Source organism: Excalfactoria chinensis, chromosome Z (genome assembly GCF_039878825.1).
Source record: "Excalfactoria chinensis isolate bCotChi1 chromosome Z, bCotChi1.hap2, whole genome shotgun sequence".
Taxonomy (NCBI): Eukaryota; Metazoa; Chordata; class Aves; order Galliformes; family Phasianidae; genus Excalfactoria; species Excalfactoria chinensis.
The window spans coordinates 7,099,656-7,117,920 of record NC_092857.1 but is presented as its reverse complement, the minus strand read 5'-3'; the positions used below and the strand labels follow the sequence as shown (position 1 = coordinate 7,117,920).

General features: G+C 49.6%; 1 protein-coding gene across 1 annotated transcript in view; it reads left to right on the top strand.

The window, feature by feature from the left end:
• Nucleotides 1-426: 426 nt before the first annotated feature.
• Nucleotides 427-18,265, top strand: part of NOL6 (nucleolar protein 6) — a 33,930-nt gene continuing 16,091 nt past the window's right edge. The window contains exons 1-23 of the mRNA XM_072359280.1: nt 427-502; nt 591-821; nt 1,958-2,074; nt 2,257-2,436; nt 3,066-3,234; nt 3,989-4,123; nt 4,267-4,430; nt 4,914-5,034; nt 5,327-5,385; nt 5,527-5,628; nt 6,041-6,156; nt 6,519-6,696; nt 7,055-7,177; nt 7,599-7,747; nt 8,501-8,576; nt 10,679-10,819; nt 11,116-11,233; nt 11,450-11,604; nt 11,848-12,011; nt 12,435-12,587; nt 13,866-13,963; nt 15,674-15,798; nt 15,956-16,045. Of these exons, the coding sequence (XP_072215381.1) occupies nt 497-502; nt 591-821; nt 1,958-2,074; nt 2,257-2,436; nt 3,066-3,234; nt 3,989-4,123; nt 4,267-4,430; nt 4,914-5,034; nt 5,327-5,385; nt 5,527-5,628; nt 6,041-6,156; nt 6,519-6,696; nt 7,055-7,177; nt 7,599-7,747; nt 8,501-8,576; nt 10,679-10,819; nt 11,116-11,233; nt 11,450-11,604; nt 11,848-12,011; nt 12,435-12,587; nt 13,866-13,963; nt 15,674-15,798; nt 15,956-16,045 (2,970 nt within the window). The 5' untranslated portion in view covers nt 427-496. The remainder of the gene's footprint in view (nt 503-590; nt 822-1,957; nt 2,075-2,256; nt 2,437-3,065; nt 3,235-3,988; nt 4,124-4,266; nt 4,431-4,913; nt 5,035-5,326; nt 5,386-5,526; nt 5,629-6,040; nt 6,157-6,518; nt 6,697-7,054; nt 7,178-7,598; nt 7,748-8,500; nt 8,577-10,678; nt 10,820-11,115; nt 11,234-11,449; nt 11,605-11,847; nt 12,012-12,434; nt 12,588-13,865; nt 13,964-15,673; nt 15,799-15,955; nt 16,046-18,265) is intronic.

The following is an 18,265-nucleotide window of genomic DNA, read 5'->3' as shown; positions in this document are numbered from 1 at the left end:
GCGGCATCTTCATTGCAGTCTTCCAGTACTCAAAGGGCTCTTACAAGCAGGAGGAGACTGACTTTTTATACAGCCTAATGATAGGACGAACAGGAATGGTTTAAACTAAAAGAGGAGAAAACTAGGTTAAGTGTTGGGAGCAAATTATGCGCGCAGAGGGTGTTGAGGCGCTGACTCTCTTGCCAGGAGAGCTGTGCTGCCCCTTGTGAGCCCGACATTTGGGGTCGCTGCCGCAAAGCACTTCACTCCCCGCACGACCTGCCGCAAAGCACTCCGCTCCCCGCACGACTCGCCGTAAAGCACTCCGCTCCCCGCACGACCTGCCGCAAAGTGACAGAGGGCTCCTCCCAATCAATCTCGGCGGCCCCGTGGGCGGGGTGAGAAGGGCGGCACAGCCAATCGGAAGCCTTGCGCTGCGGAATGAGAGCCAATGGGAGGGCGGCGTGGCGCCGCTGGCTGAGCGGGTGGTGCTGCACGCGGCTGAGAGGGGGCGGCCATGGCGGTACGCGGGTGGCGGGGAGGCGCTGGGGATCGGTCGGTCGGTCCGGCCGGGATCGGACGTTTTGAGTCATGCTGTTTTCTCTTCACAGGGATTCAAGGAGCCAGCAGAAGCGGCGGAGGCCGAGGAGGCGGAGCGGGGCCCACACAGCCCTGCGCGCGGCTCTGCACGGGGTAAGAAGAGGAAGGCGGCGGCGGCGGCCCCAGCGCTGGAGCCGGTGAAACTGAGCCGGGCCGAACTCTACAAACCTCCGACCAACGAGGAGCTGAACCAGCTGAAGGAGACGGAGGACCTTTTCCACTCCAGCCTGCTCCGCCTGCAGGTCAACCCCACGCGTGTTCCCTGAGCGCGGGCAGATCCGGGGCTTGGGAGTAGCGCGGCCCGGGCTCGGGGCTTGTGCACGTTGTCTGCAGGCCCCTGGGCCCTCTTGATCCGGCCTCTCTCCAGCGAGGGCTGTTCTGTTGCTTATTGGGGGAGTAACGTCACTGACTGTTACAGACGTAATCTTTCATGTTCTGGGAAAACAAGTAGCCTGTGTTAGGAGGAGCGAGACTTGGACAGGCTGAGAGTTGGGTACAGAGGAACCTGATGAGGTTCAGCAGGGGCAAGTGCAGAGTCCTACACCTGGTGAGGAGTAACCACGTGCATCAGTACAGGTTAGGGGCTGACCTGCTGGAGAGGAGCTCTGCAGAGAAGGACCTGGGTGTCCTGATGGACAACAGTTAGGCCATGAGCCAGCAGCGTGCCCTTGTGGCTAACAAGGCCTATGGTATCCTGGGTATGTTAAAAGATGCACGGCCAGCAGGGTGGAGGAGGTTCTTCTCTCCTTCTCTGTTCTGGTGAGTACTCTGTCTTGCTTGGGCTTCTCAGTTCAAGAAAGAGAGAGAACTTAGAGAGTCCAGAAGACAGCCACAAGGATGATGAGGGGCCTGGAGTATTTCACTTATAAGGAAAGGCTGAGAGACCTGGAGCTTTTCAGCCTGGAGAAGAAAACTCAAAGGGGAATCTCATAAATGCTTAGAAATCTTTAATGGGTGGGTGTCTAGTGGATGAGACCAGGTCCTGTCAGGTGTTGCCCAGTGACTGGACAATGGGCACTGGGTACAAGCAGGGAGAGAGGAAGTTTCATTCAAAAATGTGAGAAAACTCTACAGTGAGGGTGACAGAGAACTGGAACAGAATGCCCTGAGACGTCATGGAGTCACTGACTCTGGAGACAGTGAAAACCCATCTGGATCCTCACTTGTGCATCTTACTTTAGGGAACCTGCTTTAGTGTGGGGTTGGACTTGATGTTCTCCAGAGGTCTGTTCCAACCCTTTGTGCTTCTGTGAGATAACTGAATACTGCACCACTCATCTGCCGTGTTTTTGCTCACTATCAGTGCCAGAAGCCAAGGTGAATGGCAGATGCAGTTCCAGTGTTGCAGCTCTCTTTAATTTTCCCCTTTCCCTTGTAGATTGAAGAACTTTTAAAGGAGGTGACACTGAAGGAGACAAAGAAGAAGAAGATTGATGCTTTCCTTCATGAAATTAACAACTTGTTGAGTGCCATCCCAGAGTCTCCAGAAACTGATGTAGGTGCTGGAGGGATGGAGGAGGCATTGCTGGTGACTGGCCCTTTCCCCTCCTCCTTTGGACGGAGGAGGGGAATGCTCCATCACCTGGGTGCAGGTGCTTGCCGGCACCGAGCTGTGCCATGCGAGTTGCTGGTCTCTGCTGTTGGATGCTTACAGCATTTCATCTGTCCTATTCTCAGATCACTGACCAGACTTGGCTTCCCAATGGTGTGAAGGTGCCACTCCTGCAAGTGCCTTTCAGTGTGAAGGGGAAGTTCCGCTTCCTTCCCCCAGATGAGTTGAGCGTGGTGGGCAGCTACCTGCTGGGCACCTGCATTAAGCCAGAGATCAATGTGGATGTGGCAGTGACCATGCCACGGGTGAGTCTGGATGTGAAAGTTCCTAAGCATCTTGGTGCCTACCTGAGTCCCATCCCTTCCCATTCCCTGTGGCCTTTGTCCTGTGTCTCAATTTGTGAGTGAGGTTAAAGTGTCTGGATACCCAGACTGTCAGCTTTCCTGAGAAGCTGGCAATGCAATCTCAGTACTTGTGCTAGATCTAAAGCTTTCAACTGCTTTGATTTTAGCTCCTTGCAATCTTCATTCTTTCTGCTTCAACTGAAGCTTCCATGCTGCTGGTGAAGTTGAATGCAGTTTGACTTTGTATGGCACTGCGCTTTGGCCCTACTCTCAAGTCTGTGTTTAAAGGAGAGGAGTGTTTGTAGGCTGTTAACAGAATTCTGTCCTCTTGTTGTCCATTCTTGTTCTAGCAGCATTTCATATATCATAATGTCCTGTTAGGTTACATGGCTGTGATCTGTGATCCTAGAGCATGGTGGGCTGGCAGCAAGGTAGTGTTCCTGACTGACCTGGGGCTCTCTGGGCCTGTAGATGCATGTCTGAGATAGGGTTCTGTGGGGCTATGGAGAGTTGTAGGTGCTGTAGTGCCGTAGGCTTAATCAGGCTCCAGGGGCAGGAAAGGTGTGATTCCCTTCTCCCTCTCTTTGCAGGAAATCTTCCAGGAAAAAGACAACCTGAACCAGCGCTACCACCGCAAGAGAGCTTTATACCTGGCCCACATTGCCCAGCATTTAGCAAAGGAGAATCTCTTTGGCAGCGTGAAGTTTGCCTACATGAACAGCAACCATCTCAAACCCATTCTGCTCCTGAGGCCACAAGGTAGTGCTTGTGTCTTGCCCCAGTTGGTTGTAATCTGATGCTGGCATTAATAGTGGTCTTGTACCATGTAACAGGCTTCTTGAGGAGGGGCCACTTTGGGATTGTCCTTGCAATTGGTATTAATTTTTGGAGCTTTTATGCTCCTGATTCCTTTCTCTCTTTACACACATGTACAGGCCTCTTTCCCTCTTATAGTTCCTGAGCTGTTTTTTGCAGCTTGGCTGTACTCCCAGCCTTGCTGGCTAGATCACCCTTTGGGAACTTTATGAAGTAAAATAGACAGAAACATGGCTGTGTCTAGCACTGTTCTTCTTGTCCCTTCTCTCCACTCCTTGTTCACTGCTATCCTCTTGCCTTCACAAGACTGTTATATCCAGTCTGGCACTTCTCTGAGGTGATGTGAAATGCATTGACTACCAAGTGTTGCTTGTGTTTTCTGTATACCCAGAGAGAGAACAGGTTTGGATCTGGGACAGGCAGTAGCATGGCAAGGCCACTGCAGGCAAAACGGTCCTGGGGGAGTGCGTGTATACCTGACTGGTCAGCAGGGATGGATGACTGGACTTAAGCAATGGATTATTGTTGGCTTTGGGATGTGGTCATTCTGCTCCGAGTTGATTTCCACTACTGCTGAGCTTCACTGGGAAGAAGCTTTTTTGTTTTCCAAGTGGGGCCTGCTTCCTTTTCTTAAGTTGTAGCCTCTGGGTCTCTGACTCTCTCTTCCTCCCATATATCTGCCACTTAATGCTTACAGGCAAGGATGAAAAGCTTGTTACTGTTCGACTTCATGCCTGTCCTGCCCCGAATTTCTTCAAGCCAAGCCGCTTTTATCCTAGCAAGAACAATGTCCGGACAGCCTGGTTCCTGGAGCAGAGCACACCCAAAGAAGGTAGGGCTTGGGGCAGGGGGAGCATGAGACTGTTCATTTCAGCTGCAGCCTGTAGAGAATGCTGGGAGTTGAGTTCACTGCAGTCATTTCCTTTGAATGGGAGGTTTGTGGTTGGGTCAGCATGCTGTTATCTCCTTGCACAGGAGCTCCTGAGCCTGCCACCCCACACTACAACAACTCCATTCTCTGTGACACGGTGCTGCTGTCCCACCTGCACTTCTTGTCTAGTGTGTCCACTGACTTCCCAGGCATGAAGGATGGCCTGGCTCTTCTCAAAGTGTGGCTGAACCAGAGGCAGCTCAGCAAGGTGAGTTCCCTTTCAGGAGACTAGGCAGGCTTTGCCCAGTGCCTCCTGCGTGTTCTCTCTTCTTCAGGATGGAAAGCTGATGGTTTGGCTCTGGTGGGTGATGGTGTTGTTCTCTGGTTGGAGCTAAGTTAGTTTTCAAAGAGCTCCTTCCTGCCCTGTGTGTTGTGATGGGTCTGTGTGAGCCAGCAGCTCATGCTTTGTTGAGATCCTGGAACTGATGTAGTGTTTTGGTTTTCTTTTTTTGGTTAGGGGGTGGGAGGGTGGGGAAGGAGTCAGGGGACAACCTGGCATACTGAAATGTTGCCTTTCTGCAGGGGGATCCACATCTCTGCTTGTTGTACAAGACTTCTCCACCACATCTTCTGGGCTGGGGCTCTGGGGCTGCTTTGCTGAAAATGACAGGCCAGGAGCAGCTGTGTGGGCTTGGCTCTGCAGCTTGTGGTGCCACTGAGCTCTTGCTGACTCAGCTGTTTGCCTTCACAGGGCTTGGGATGCTTCAGTGGCTTTTTGGTCTCCATGCTTGTTGCCTACCTGGTGATGAAACGCAAGATTGTCAAGGTGATGAGTGGGTACCAGGTGCTGAGAAATGTCCTGCAGTTCCTAGGTGAGTTTCCAGGGGCCTTTCTGCATAATGGGAGGCTAGTGTCAGTAGAGTCTGTGTGATGCCTGAGCAGGGTGGAGGATAGGGAAGATTGGCTTTTCTCCCTCTTTAGGTAGAACAGACTGGAGTGGGATGGGTAGATGCTATCTCCCATGGTGGAGATCAGCATCACATTCCAGCACTGTTTAGTGCTACTGAGTCAACTGTAGTTATAGATGGTAAACGATTGTACCCCCCTGACCTGTGCAGGAGATATAAATAGCAGCGTGACTTGCTGTTTCCTCTTTTTCTACAGCTACCACTGACCTGAGTGTGACAGGTATCAGCCTTGCAAAGGATACGGATACCTGCCTGGTGAGTTGCTGTCTAACTGTATGTGTTTGGCTGTGCAGTCAGTACTTCTGTGACAAGCACATGTTCACTGTGGGGATGTGGTGGCATGGTGGTGCTTTGGTACCTATGCTGTAGCAATAAGAAGAAAATCTGTTGTTTTAGCCTGCACTGTCTGACTTCCACCATGCATTTGAAGTGGTCTTTGTGGATCCCTCTGGACTGGTGAACCTCTGTGCGGATATGACGGCCAGCAAATATCACCAGGTACTGATGGTTTGTAAGAACATCTTAAGATGTTAATGTCCACCCTTAGCTCTAAGACTTAGAAGTAAATTTTAAGTCTTGGATTTGCAGCTTACCTATTTTGCTTGAGTGGCGGAGGAGAATTATTCTGTGTGGGTGCCTTTGGATGAAGTTAAGTGTCTGTTTAGCAGAAATAATTGTTTTGGAGCAGAAGAAAGTGTACCTTATTGGTAGAGATATTAAGGAGAAGCTGTTTGGGCAGCAGCATGTATACTGGTCACTTGACAGCATGCTAAGGATAGAGGCTCTCTTGATTCAGGGTCTGCTGGTGACCGCAGAGCTGAGGTGACCATAGTTTATGGGAGAGCACTGGTAACTGCTGTTGGAATGATCTGCTTACCTCCTCATTTGTGTTGTTGCTCTCTTTGCTCAGGTTCAGTTTGAAGCCAAATGCTCCATGGAAATTCTGGATGACAGAATGGTGGATGGCTTCCAGGCACTGCTCATGACCTCAAAGCCCATGCTTAGAACCTTTGACCATGTCTTCCAGTGAGTTTCCTCATGTTTTTGTGGTGCTGATGGAGCCTCTTTGGAGAGGAGCGGGCTACTTTTAGTTTCCAGCCAAGGTGGACTCAGACCTGTCTGATGGCCCTGCTAGCTCTTGGGTGGATAGTAGTATCTCTTGTATTTGGCCCTTCCATTTTTATTGCCAAGATACATTCCCAGAAAGAGGGTGACAGTGTTTCATCCTGGGATACCAAAGTTCTGTGTTCCCTTCTTGTAGCTGCCATCCTGGGCCGGGATCCTCTTCTCCTCACTTCACTCATCCTCTAGGGTCTCTCTGTCTCAGGAGGGATTTGTTGAAGGTGTCAGAGGGATGGAGTTAACTGGCTTCTCTCCTCCTCCTGCAGCCTTAAACATGTCTCCAAACTGCAAAGTGCCTGCAAGAAGATGCAGCTGCTGAACGAGCTGATGGATCGGGGTGGGAACTATGTGGCTGCAGCTCTTCCCTTCATTGTCTCCCTGCTGACCCGTGGGCTGGCCAAAAGAGCACTGCTTGTGGCTCACTCCCTGCCCCAGACCCCTGAGGTAACACAGTGGGCAGTGACACTGCACCCTTTGCTGACTGTGAGGTCCTTTATATATGCTGTGGCACTGCTGGATGCTGGGGAGGGAATCTTGGGTCAGTGGGGAGAAAATAGACCTTTGTGGTGGACACAGGGACTGGAACCCTTGACTTTGGTATAGGATACTGCTGGAAAACCTGATCTAAGCAGAAGTCCTGTCCCAGCAGTGCTGCAGGGTGAAAAGAATTGGCTTTCTTATCAGAAAGACGTGTTAAATGTGGTCTCTATGTGTCCTCTGTTGCAGGACACATATCTATCTTGTCAGCTGCTACTACAATGATTTCATCTCTCCATGTGTGTTGTATTTTGTTTCTTTTCAGTGGCCAATTGATACTGAACCCCCCAAACACAAGGATATCGGATCTCTGATGTTTGGGATCCTGTTTGTCCCTGAGTTCGCTGCTAGCACACTAGAGAAGGGACCACAGGCTGATCGCCCCGAGGTGAGTGTAGCTCTCTGTGTGTGGCTATTGGGATGTCATGTGTGTTTTTGAGTGTTTGCTTGGGGTGAACCATTGTAGGTCAAGGATGAGAAGACTGTGAGCTGACGGTGCTGTCTAATGACCTGAGAAGTATCAGAGGAGGGCAGCAAGGAGTGAGGAGGCTCTTTACTGTGAAATGGATGATAATTAGAAAGGGATGGGGACATGGATGAAACAGTGGGAGGCCCCAGAGCTGATCTTCTTTTGTTCCACCCGTCCTGAGGCTTCCTTTTGGTTAAGGGAGTTAAAGGGCTGGAGCATACCTGGTGCCCTGCTATAGCTGTGGGTAGCTGCAGGTGTTGCTGGCAGTCACAGGGGTACTTTTGTCAGCCCTTGTGGTGACCAATGCTCCTGGCCTGTCTGGGCCAATGTCTCCCATCAGGCCACGGATTTCCGGACATTCTGGGGGGAGAAGTCTGAGCTGCGACGATTCCAGGATGGCACTATCTGCGAGGCTGTGGTGTGGGAGGCCAGCACCAGCTATCAGAAACGTCTCATTCCTGAGCAGATTGTCAGGCACCTACTGAAGCTGTAAGTAATGCTGAGCAGCAGCAGAGGCTGAGAAGCTCGTGGCTGTATATGAGTTCACTGCTGTGCTCCTTGGCTCGTGCCACGTCTGTGATAACCCCACTGACAGATTTGCGCTTTGGGGAAAGTTGCAGGTCATCTCAGATTTGTGAAGTGTGGAATTCATTTCAGTATTGTGGTTTTGATACTGCTAGCTGTTTTCTAGGAGGAGGTAGTGAGAATAGGCGCTTCGTGCAGTAACTGCTACTTGTAATACGATAAGGGGAAGGCGGAGGCAGTGTTCTTGCCTTAAATGCCAAGGGGCTGTTGGGACATTTATTGTTGGCAGTGCTGGGAAGAGACTCCATTTTGACCCTAGGACATTTCCTGAAGTAATCTGAGACCTTGTAATGGTAAACAAGATTGGATCTCCCAAGACCCTACCTATATAAGCTTAGACCTGTGAAAAGTGGGATGACCTTGCACATTAAAAAGAGGTGACCTAGGCCTCTTATCCCAGCTCAGAGGGGAGTTCTGCAAGGAAAGGCTGTGTTGTCAGCTTTGGCTTTTGGCCCTGTGAAGCTGCACGAGTTGTGCTGCTTTGAGGGGATAAGCTGAGAATGCGAAGAACTCAGAGTTATTAATCTCCTCACCGTGACTTTCCGGTACTGAAGGATTCCTTAGCTTGGGCTGACTGTCACCTGTCTCTGCAGCCAGTGCAGGGTGGATGGATTGGCAGGCCCTAGCTCTAATGCTCAGTTGTTTCCCTTCACATAGCCATGCGGACATTCCTGAATCGTCCATCTGCTACACAGGAGCGCTGCTGGATCTTGTGATCAAGAATGGGAAAGAGGTACAGTTGCTCACCAAATTGGGCTGTTTTTTGGGTGAGGGAGATAATCTGAGAAGAGCTGTAGGGATCTTTGCCTTGTGGACCAGGCACAGGTAGGGAAGTTTCGAGGTGATAGTGAGAGTAAGGCACTCAGGCAGGGCAGTAGATCTTCAGAGTCTTTTCTGCTAACCAGGGGTATAGCTGCTGAAGTACTCTGGCTCTGGCAAGCATCCTCTGCAAGCTTTAGGAACCTTTAGCATTCCTCTGGCTTTCCATTTCTTCCATTTCATAAGCACAAGTCTTATGGGGAGCAGCTCAGGGAGCTGGGATAGTTTAGCCTGGAGAAAAGGAGGCTCAGGGGAGACCTCATTGCACTCCACAACTTTGTGGAGGGAGACTGTGGTGAGGAGGGGTTTAGCCTCTTTTCCCAAGCAAGAAGCAGGACCTGAGGAAGTGGCCTCAAGTTGTACCAGAGGAGGTTTAGATTAAACATAAGGGAAAACTTTTTCTCTCAGAAAGTTGTCAGGCACTGGAATGGCTGCATAGGGGGGTAGTGGGGGTCACCATCCTTGGCAGTGTTCAAAAGGTGTCTGGATGAGGAGCTATGAGATGTGGTTTAGTAGCCGTGGTTGCAATGGTGATGGGAGGATGGTTAGACTAGATGATCTTGTAGGTCCTTTCCAACCTTGTGATTCGATGATTCTATGCGTGCCTAGTGTTGCCTAGTGCTGCTGCTGAATGTGCACATGAAACAAAGAAATGTCACTTAGAAACAGAAAAGATGCATCTTGTAGGCTAGGAAATGTTCACATCTGTACTTCTGCTCTTCAAGGTGTGAACTTAAAGTCTGGAGATGATACGTAAGTACTTTAGCTCTACTTTACTGATATTTGGTAAAAGCTGGGGCTTTTATCTGGTTGTTGAATGGAAGAGGAAATGGGTTCCTTTCACCCTTTTAAGAGTACAGAGTAGCAAATGTGACTGATGAGTCTTCTGTACCAGAACCATTATTAAATCCAGCTTGGTGATGTGAAATAAGCTTCACTTGCAATCTTGGCAGAGCCACACGTCAGTTTTTTGGATGAGATGGCAGTTTGTATTGATTGTGTGATAATGCAATAAGATCTGTGTGCATTTTCTCACTGCAAACTAGCCTGGGATAAGCAGGGTTGATAAATCCCATAGTGAGAAGGGATGCTTGCCTGAGAGGTGTTCAGGAGTCCGATTATAACCAGCCCTGCAGGAACAAAGCAGAAATTTATTCCTGTTTATGCTGGACTGTCGGTGGGTCTTATCGTCTTTGCTTTTCTCATTTTCGTGTACGGGCAGTCTAGGGAGCTTTTGGTCAAAGGCTATGTTTGAGGAGAGAAGGACAGTGCAGTTAGCTCTAGAAATAGGCAGTCTCACAGCAAGGGGTTGTCATCTGCGGTGCACCCCGCAGAGGGTGCTGCTGCTCTGCTGTAAAGCCTGGGCAAGCCAAATGCGTACGTCTCCATTTGGTTATATCTGAGCAGAGCTGTTTCACATTAGTCATGTTTCCTCCTCTTTCAGGCCTTTCTGATGTTCTGCAGGATGGTAGAAGCAGCAAAGATGGCATCAGTTTTCCCTTCAGTGCTTCTTATATACTCTCTTGAGGGTTCCTGAGATGCTCTAGGTATTTTCTGGCTTTGCTTCTGCCATGCTTTACAGCTCTGCCTTTTCTAAGGATGTAGTCAGGGTAGTGTTCTGTTAACTGCTGTGTATGTTGTGATGCAGCAACCAGACAGGAGGCAGCAGTAGAACTCTAAGTAGTGTGTGATCTCTATCTCCAGATCACTTCAAGCTTCTCCCTTTCTATGGAGAAAACTCATATTGCTGCTTTAGTATCTTGCACAAGAAATTATTTCATTTTCCTCTTGAAGTGCATCTTGTATGCCCGCAGCTGCTACCAGACAGATTATCCTTTGGGTTCCCTCTCCCCTTTACTTCCCCGTTCTGCTGAGTGCACTGTCCAGGAGCTGCTGGGGGTGCAGTCCCAGTTCCTCAGAACTTGGCTGTAATGCCAGCCCATGAGTAATGCAAGGTGAGTGCCTGTGCCACATGAGTGGGAGAAGTAAAAGCAAAGATTCCCTTTGTGTCTGCAGGCATTAGGGACGGGTGAGGAGGACATGGTCAGTGTTGTCTGCTCCTATGATGACCTGAGCCGCAAACTGTGGAACCTGGAGGGGCTGCCACTAACAGTGACAGCTGTACAAGGCGTCCACCCGGCCCTTCGGTACACGGATGTAAGTATGCCTGGGCATGGCACACAGATGGAATAGCTTGTAGGGAACTGGGGGGATACTCTGACTGTTGAGTCTTGGATTGAGGGGGGAATAGAGGGAATTATTCATTATTTTGCGCCGATTGGGAGTGCTTGGGGTGATGCAGTTCTTTGCTGTCCAGCCTGTAGGGCTGACTGTGCTTAAGTTGCCAAGCCCTTCATATGGAAGCTTTGCAGGAGGTTTAGGGGTGAGGCTGTGTGGTGCTACTGGGTTTGTGCTATGTGTTTTTGGTTGACCTGATGGCTGTTTTCTTACAGGTCTTCCCTCCTATTCCCATGAAGCCAATTTACTCCTTCCATAAGCAAGTCAAGACCAGGAACTTGCTGCTTCCTTCAGAGGAGAAGCCCTGTCCTGCTTATTTGACCCCTTTGAAAAGTGAGTGTGGAGAGAGACGTGAACAGAAGATGATTTGGTGGGGGGGGGAAACAGAGGGAAGTGGTGTTGCTAAGTTTTGTGTTGGTGTGCTGTGGGCAGGACCAGATCCCCAACTCATCCTGCATTCCTGCCATAACCTCTAATCCCAGCCACCCAAATCCAGCACCCCACTTCTACATGAGCCTCACTGGTCTCCTGTTGTCCTTTTGCATCCAGTCATATGCCACATGGAAGGCAGTGGCCAGTGGCCACAGGACAAAGAAGCCATCAAGCGCATCAAGGCAGCTTTCCACCTCCAGCTGGCTGAGCTTCTCCAGCAGCAGCACCAGTTGATCTGCAGACCTGCAGTCACCCACACTGACATATACAAGGTAGGGGAGGCAGTGGAGACTTTCTTTAGATCCATAGGTGATCTGTAGAAGAGACAGGCAGGGGGTTATGGAGGTAGTCAAGGTGAACAAAAACTGCATTTGGGTGCTTGGCTTATTAGCTGGTAGCACTGAAATACTGCTGTGTTGCTGGGATGCTTCTATTGTTTTCTTGGGGTGCAACTTAAAACAACAGTCTGGTTGTAGTGCTACCAAGGCTGACTTCACCACCTGTCTTCATCTCAGGATGGCTATGTTTTCCGTCTCCAAGTGGCCTACCATCGTGAGCCTCTAATCTTGAAGGAAGTAGTCACTCCAGAAGGGATGCTGAAGTACCAGGATACAGAGGAGTCTCAGCGGCTGGAGCTCGAGACATTGCATCAGCCCTATCTAACCAGCTCACTGCATGGGTAGGCAAGGCTGGGAATCTGGGGTGCAGGGTACAGCCAGGAGCTGTATAGAGTGGAAGTGCCCTTGCATGGTGGAAGGTGGTGATGTGGAGAGAAGCTTACTATGGAAGTAGTTCTTCAACCCTGTGTGTAAGCTGGTGGAAGGGGAGAGGGGAACTGGCTGTCTCTTTTGTGACTTGGAAGGCTGCTGGTATGGAAAATCAAGTACCAAAATGTGGTATGGTTAAAGGGGAGCATGTAGCAGCATTTCCCCTTTGTTATTCCAGAATCATAACACCCACAGAGTACTTCATGCTTGTGGTGCTGGACTCATGTTTCTAGCAGTTATTTATTTCTCTTTTCTCTCTTGAATGCAAAGAGGGTGTCTGGGGTCCTGGGATGCATCTATTGAACAGTCATGGGTACTTCTCTGCCTTCTTACAGACTCCAGCAGCAGCATCCTGTCTTTGGCAGCACTTGCCGTCTGGCCAAGCGCTGGATCAGTGCCCAGCTCCTGAGTGACGGCATCTCTGAGGAGTGTGTGGACTTGCTTGTGGCATTTCTCTTCCTCCAACCAGCCCCCTTCACGCCACCCAGGTGAGGATGAGGAGCTCAGAGTGGAATAATGGACACTGAATGCCTTTTTCTTTCATGATGTGATGCTCCCAGGCAGGTGGTGCTGGAAGGACATGGAGCAGTGAATTGTGAGCCAGTGCTGCCAGAATGAGTACAGGAGAAAAATACTTGGTGCTGTGGGAATATGCTTCCCTGTGTGCGAGGGGAAGGCAGATAAGGATGGGAGTAAGCATCCTGGTGGGCTCTGGGTGCTTTCTGTTTTCTTGAGGACTGGTGGGGCTCCCTGTCCTAGGGGTGGCTGCTGGGAGAACCAGGGGTGAATGCTCTGTAGTGGTAACCAGTCTGTTGGCCTTCATTGATTCCCTGGGAAGCTGCTCATGGCTGCAGCTTGTGTTTGTACTGGGAAGAACTCCCAAGGGAAAGGCAGAAGGTCAGCCACTGAAAGCTGAAGAGAGCAGCATGTTGAGAAATAATCCCCTTGGGGCCTATTGCTTGCTATCCTCTGGCAGGTGGAATGTTAAAGCATCAAGTTAGGCTGCTTCTGTGCTTTGTGTGGAGGCAAAAGGTTATGCTAACCTGTGCTAAAGATCTGTTTTCCTTCCCAGATTAGCAGAATGTCTGGAAAGCTTTCCTGTGTCCTAAAATGCACTGCTAGCAAGAGCCCCACCTTCCCAGATGCCTTGCTTTGTGAGTGAACTGGGTTGCAGGAAGGCAGTTGTGAGGGTTTGCCCAGCATAATTTGGATCCGTACTGGAGATTGGACAAGCCCTGTCTCTAGTTTACCCTTGCACCATTCCCAAGAGCCTGGGTTTTGGGATATGCAAGGGACGAACTGTAGGATGGTTTGGGTTGGAAGGGACCTTTAATGTCTAGTTCCAACTCCTCTGCTGTAGACAGGGATACCTCCCTCTAGACCAGGTTGCTCAAGGCCCCACCTGCCTAGCCTTGTATGCCTCCAGGGTGGGTGCATTCACAGCCTCTCTGGACAGACTGTTCCAGTGTCTTGCCAGCCTCACAGTAAAGAATTTCTATCTAATATCGAGTCTAAACCTGCCGTCTTCCAGTTTAAGCAATTTTGCATGTGCTGTGGGAGAGCAAAGGAAGGAACTCTCACTTATGTCCTAGAGAAGGGATAAGTGCCCTGTACTCCTGGGCTTTCCCCATTCACTTCGTACATCCCTTCAGGGGCTGCCTGTGGCTTAGGCAGTGCTAAGACACTCTTGAACCCTGTTCCAGAAGGGGGTGTCAGGTTAGGAGAAACCTAAAGTGCTGGTGTTGAACTGTTTTGTCTTGCCTTAGTTCTCCACAGGTTGGCTTTCTGCGCTTCCTCAACTTGCTGGCAACCTATGACTGGAGAAACAGCCCACTCATTGTCAACCTGAATGCTGGCCTTACAGGTAAGCAGGAAGCACACAGGCCACAGCTGTAGGAGAGCCACAGTGTGAGGGTCCTGTGTCCTTTGGTCAGCACTGTTTCCAGGGTTCTTGAATATGTAGGGCTTTATGGCTTCTAGATAAGGCAAGAAGATTTTACATTCCTTCCCTCTTACCCTGCTGTGTATAACTTGGCTTTGGGGTTTGTGTATGTTTTTTTCGTTTTTTAATTGGTTCTTTCTTCCCTGTCCCCATATATCTGCCTATGAAGAGTTGAATTTTGGTTATAATGCTCTGCCACTTCTGTTCTTGCTGAGATCTGAGATGAGACTGGGTGGTGTTGGATGCAGTTGTGTCTCTAAAGTCTTCCACTCATCTATAGCCAGCATTTTGGCCTGAGGCTTTGTCCTGATTCTTTGAGGCCAAATATTTTGTTGTGTGGGAGGAGCCAGTCACCTTTGGGCTGCTAGTGGAGCAGCTGGGCTGGTAATGTCTGAAGCCTCCTTCTGTCTTGGTTCCTGAGAAGCATGCATCATAGGGTCTGTCACCAGTCCCCTCTGTGAAACCTGCCAGGAAAAAGGGCTACAGTCCTCCAGAGTTTATTATTGTTTATATTGCTTCACGTCCTTTAAGGATTTCCTGGTAAATGTGTCTGTTTTCCAAAGGAGTGTGTTGATGCATCCAAGCAGACCTGTGGTCTTGCTCTTTTCCTTGTGTTTTGTCTGATCACCTATTGGGTGCTGTCTTTGTCAGGAGCCAGAAGAGACCATGGAATTGTCTTGGCTTTACTGAGGTGCTGGTGTGGTGAGATAACAACACCCAGCTTTTAAGGTTAATTTAAAAGAGAAAGAAAAACCTGCTTGTGAGTGTGAGCAAGCTCCTGAGGGGAGCAGCTGTTACGGTGGGTTTCAGCACACCCCCAACTTACTGTTTTTCTTGGCAAAGAGATGGGTTTTGGAAAACGGTATTTTTCTACATTCCACCATTTTCTTAATTTTTTTTTTTAGTGAACAAAGTGGGAAGTCTTCTTGACCAAAGAGCTGTTTATTCCACTTAAAAATAAGCAAAACAAGATTCTTTAGGGAATCAACTATTTCATTAGATTATAGCCTGAGCTCCCAGCTCATCCAAGTCCCAGTGACTGCACCCATGTGAAAGGGCCTAGATGAGTACCTGCCTAGAGCAGGTATCCTACGTGAGTTTGCAGTTAGACATCCAGACAGGGTCTAAAATGACTCCATGGAAGGACATTCCATAGCCTCTCTGGGCAATCTTTTGCAGTACCCTTACTGTGAAGAACTTCTACAGCATGTTGGTATGAAACTTCCTATGTTCAAGTTTTAGGCCGTTGCTCCTTGTCCTATTGCTACACACCACCGAGAAGAGCCTGGCCTCATTCGTCTCCTGTCTCCATTTAGATATTTATAGACAGCAGAGCAAGCCCAGAGCAATACTTTTCCTAGCTTCTCTCACAGGTACTTGCAGCATGTGCTGGTATCGCTGCTTTACCGCAGAGATACGTCTTTCAGCATTTGGTAGGTGCCACTGGCTGCTTTCATAGCAAATCCAGCAGTCTTTGCCCCAGCATCATCCAGCTTCATGTGGCCACACCAGCAGAACAGTGCCAAGGCCATGCTTCAGCCAAGGCTCAGTGGGAATAGGCAAGAGGTAGTTCTGCTGCTGGTCTTGCCACCTGTCAGTGGAGCATCTCACCCATCTGCCTGCCCCCTTTAGATGCTGACTGCACAGAGATCAAGAACAAGTTTGTGGCTGCTCGCTCTCGCCTTCCTGTCATGTTCATCGCCACCCCCAAAGACAAGTGGAACTCAATATGGACCCAGGAGCGACCCTCAGCACAGGTGAGCTGGGGCGCTCTGTCTGTGCAGTGCAGTGCCTGCTGCCTGGGGGCATTTCTATATTCCCAGTGCTGGTGAGCCCCCCAGCCCAGTGGCTAAGTGGGATTCCCGCCATGTCCAAGGTGTCATGAGTTTCACCCTCCAACTTTTTCCTCCACAGATCCTGCAGCGCCTTCTTGTTTTGGCCGCAGAGTCTGTCCGGACCCTGGAGGAGCAGCTCATGGACCCACTCAGCAGTCAGGATGTGAAGGTAATCCCTTGGACCACAGTGTGAGGGTTCCCAGGTTCTGGCAAAGCAGACTGGGAGAGGAGCTGGTCGTGGGGGAGTTCCAGTCCTGACCCCATGTGCAGTCATGTGTGCACAACCTGAGCTCCAAAACTTCTGCCTAGTTTCAATTTTGTAAATCCTTTCTCTCTTCACATCTCCTGTAGTGGAAGAAGAGCTCATCCTGGCTCCCTGCTTGTCCTTTGATATTGCAGAGCATCAGAAGCTTCTCTCCAGCCCTTTCAGTTTAATCTGTACTGAGCTCAGTGGCAAATGCTGTTGCAAAACCTCTTCTGATGGCATTTAGTTAGGCATCAGGTGACCTGATTGTTGTCTTGACAGTGAGCAAAAGAATTGAAATTAATTTGGTCTGAGCTTTGTGGTCAAGCAGCTTCAGTTAGAAACTGGTGAGAAGAACGTGGAGTTTTTTTACCTGTTTCCTCCAGCCTCCTTTAACCTTTTTCAAACAGGCTGTTTACCTAAACTGGTTTAAAAAGAAAAATGCTTGAAATACCTGGCTGAGAAGTGAGGGCCCAACTCTGTATGTTCCCCTGTGTATCTGAAGCATGGTCCTTCAGTGGAATTAAAATCCAAGTTGTTGCTTCTTTGCTGCATGGAGAGCAAGCTGAAGTGTGCAAATCGGGTTTCTTTCCTTGTCTCTCAGGACCACGAACAAAATCCTCTGGTCTTGTTGGTGTCCTCTTCTGTTAAACAAGAGCACCGTTTCTGTCTCTGCCCATGGGACAGGTGCTTCATTTCTGTGGTTTTATTCTGATTTGTAGTGTGGTTACTTTTGGTGTTGGCTTTGTAGCCTGTCTCATGACCAGGTCACTGACCTCAGAAGGTACTGGGACTGGGATGCTGGTTTTCTCCATAAAACACATGTTCTGAGATACCTATCTCCTGCATTAAGATCTGCAGCGTACAATGCGTAGTATTTGTCAAAACACTATTTTTCAGTGCAGCATCTACCCTAGCACTGTGAGAGCCTTTGATTTTGCTTGGGGCTGCATGTAGAGCCAAGAGCAGTGTGGCTGAGCAGAGATCTGGTCTGGTGGATCTGATGTGTGAAGGGCTGCTGTGCCAAGCGCTGCTGTTTTTGGCAGCACTGCTCATGTTTAATAGCGGCATGTGCTGGCCAAGATCTGTGAATGGCTGTGATTGTTGTACCTCCTCTCCTGGGTGCCGATACTGCTGCAGTTGGCATTTTCTTCTGAGGGGGATGAGAATGGTACAAGGAAGGTGGATGCAGGTAGGAGGAAGAGACTGACATGTAGCAGCGCTTGGTGTTGCATCCTCCTCTCTTCCACATACATTTTTTTTCTTATAACTCCTGCCATACACTTGGGTGCTGAGAAGCCTTTTCAATTGAACCTGATGTTTCTCAGGAGGGATGAGAGGGTATTTTGGCATAGAGGGGTGAGGATAGAGGCAGGGGGCCCACCTCAGTGTACAAATTCATTCCTCACATCCAAGAGGTGTGCTGCTTTCTAGTGAAGATGACCTTGCTACATGGAGCAAGGTGACTGCCTGGGCATTGCGTACAGATTTTGCACCTTCCCTTAGCCAAGTAACCATTACATCCCCTTCTGTTGGGAGGCCATTGTGGGATAGAGGAAGAGGAAGATGATAACAGGCAGAATAGCCGGTAACTACTCTTCCTTTCTGATTCATGGCCAGACAAATTCCAGATTGAAAAGGATCCAGGATATTGTGTTATGGGGTGGTTATTGTCTGCCTTTGGTGTGAATTTGCAGCTACCCGCACTTCGCTCCTAGGCAAGGTGGTGATAGGATCTTCTTGTGCTCATGGATAGTTGGGTAGAAGGGCTTCGATTTGCAGTCAGTCCGTCCTGTGGGAGACACCTTGTATTTAGGCTGAAGACTGAGTCTCAGTACAAGGACTCAAGAAAGGTCAGGGTTGGAAGGGTCAGGGCTGAGGTCACAGGGTTGCAGCCCCAGTAGTGATGTTTCCCGCAATAATTAAAATAGGAAGCAGCAGAGAGGGGCCTTATATTCACCCATATGCTGCTTTCCGCTGAGATTTGCCTGGATCCTCCCATTGCTTCACTGTGTCATCTGTAATTAGCATTATGGCTACCTGTAATACATTGACCACCCTTGTGTAACATTATGGGCTCTGGATATCTATTTTAGTCCTGATCCTAGGGCTGGGGTGGGTTTCTTGGAGCAGCCCCTTGGGGGG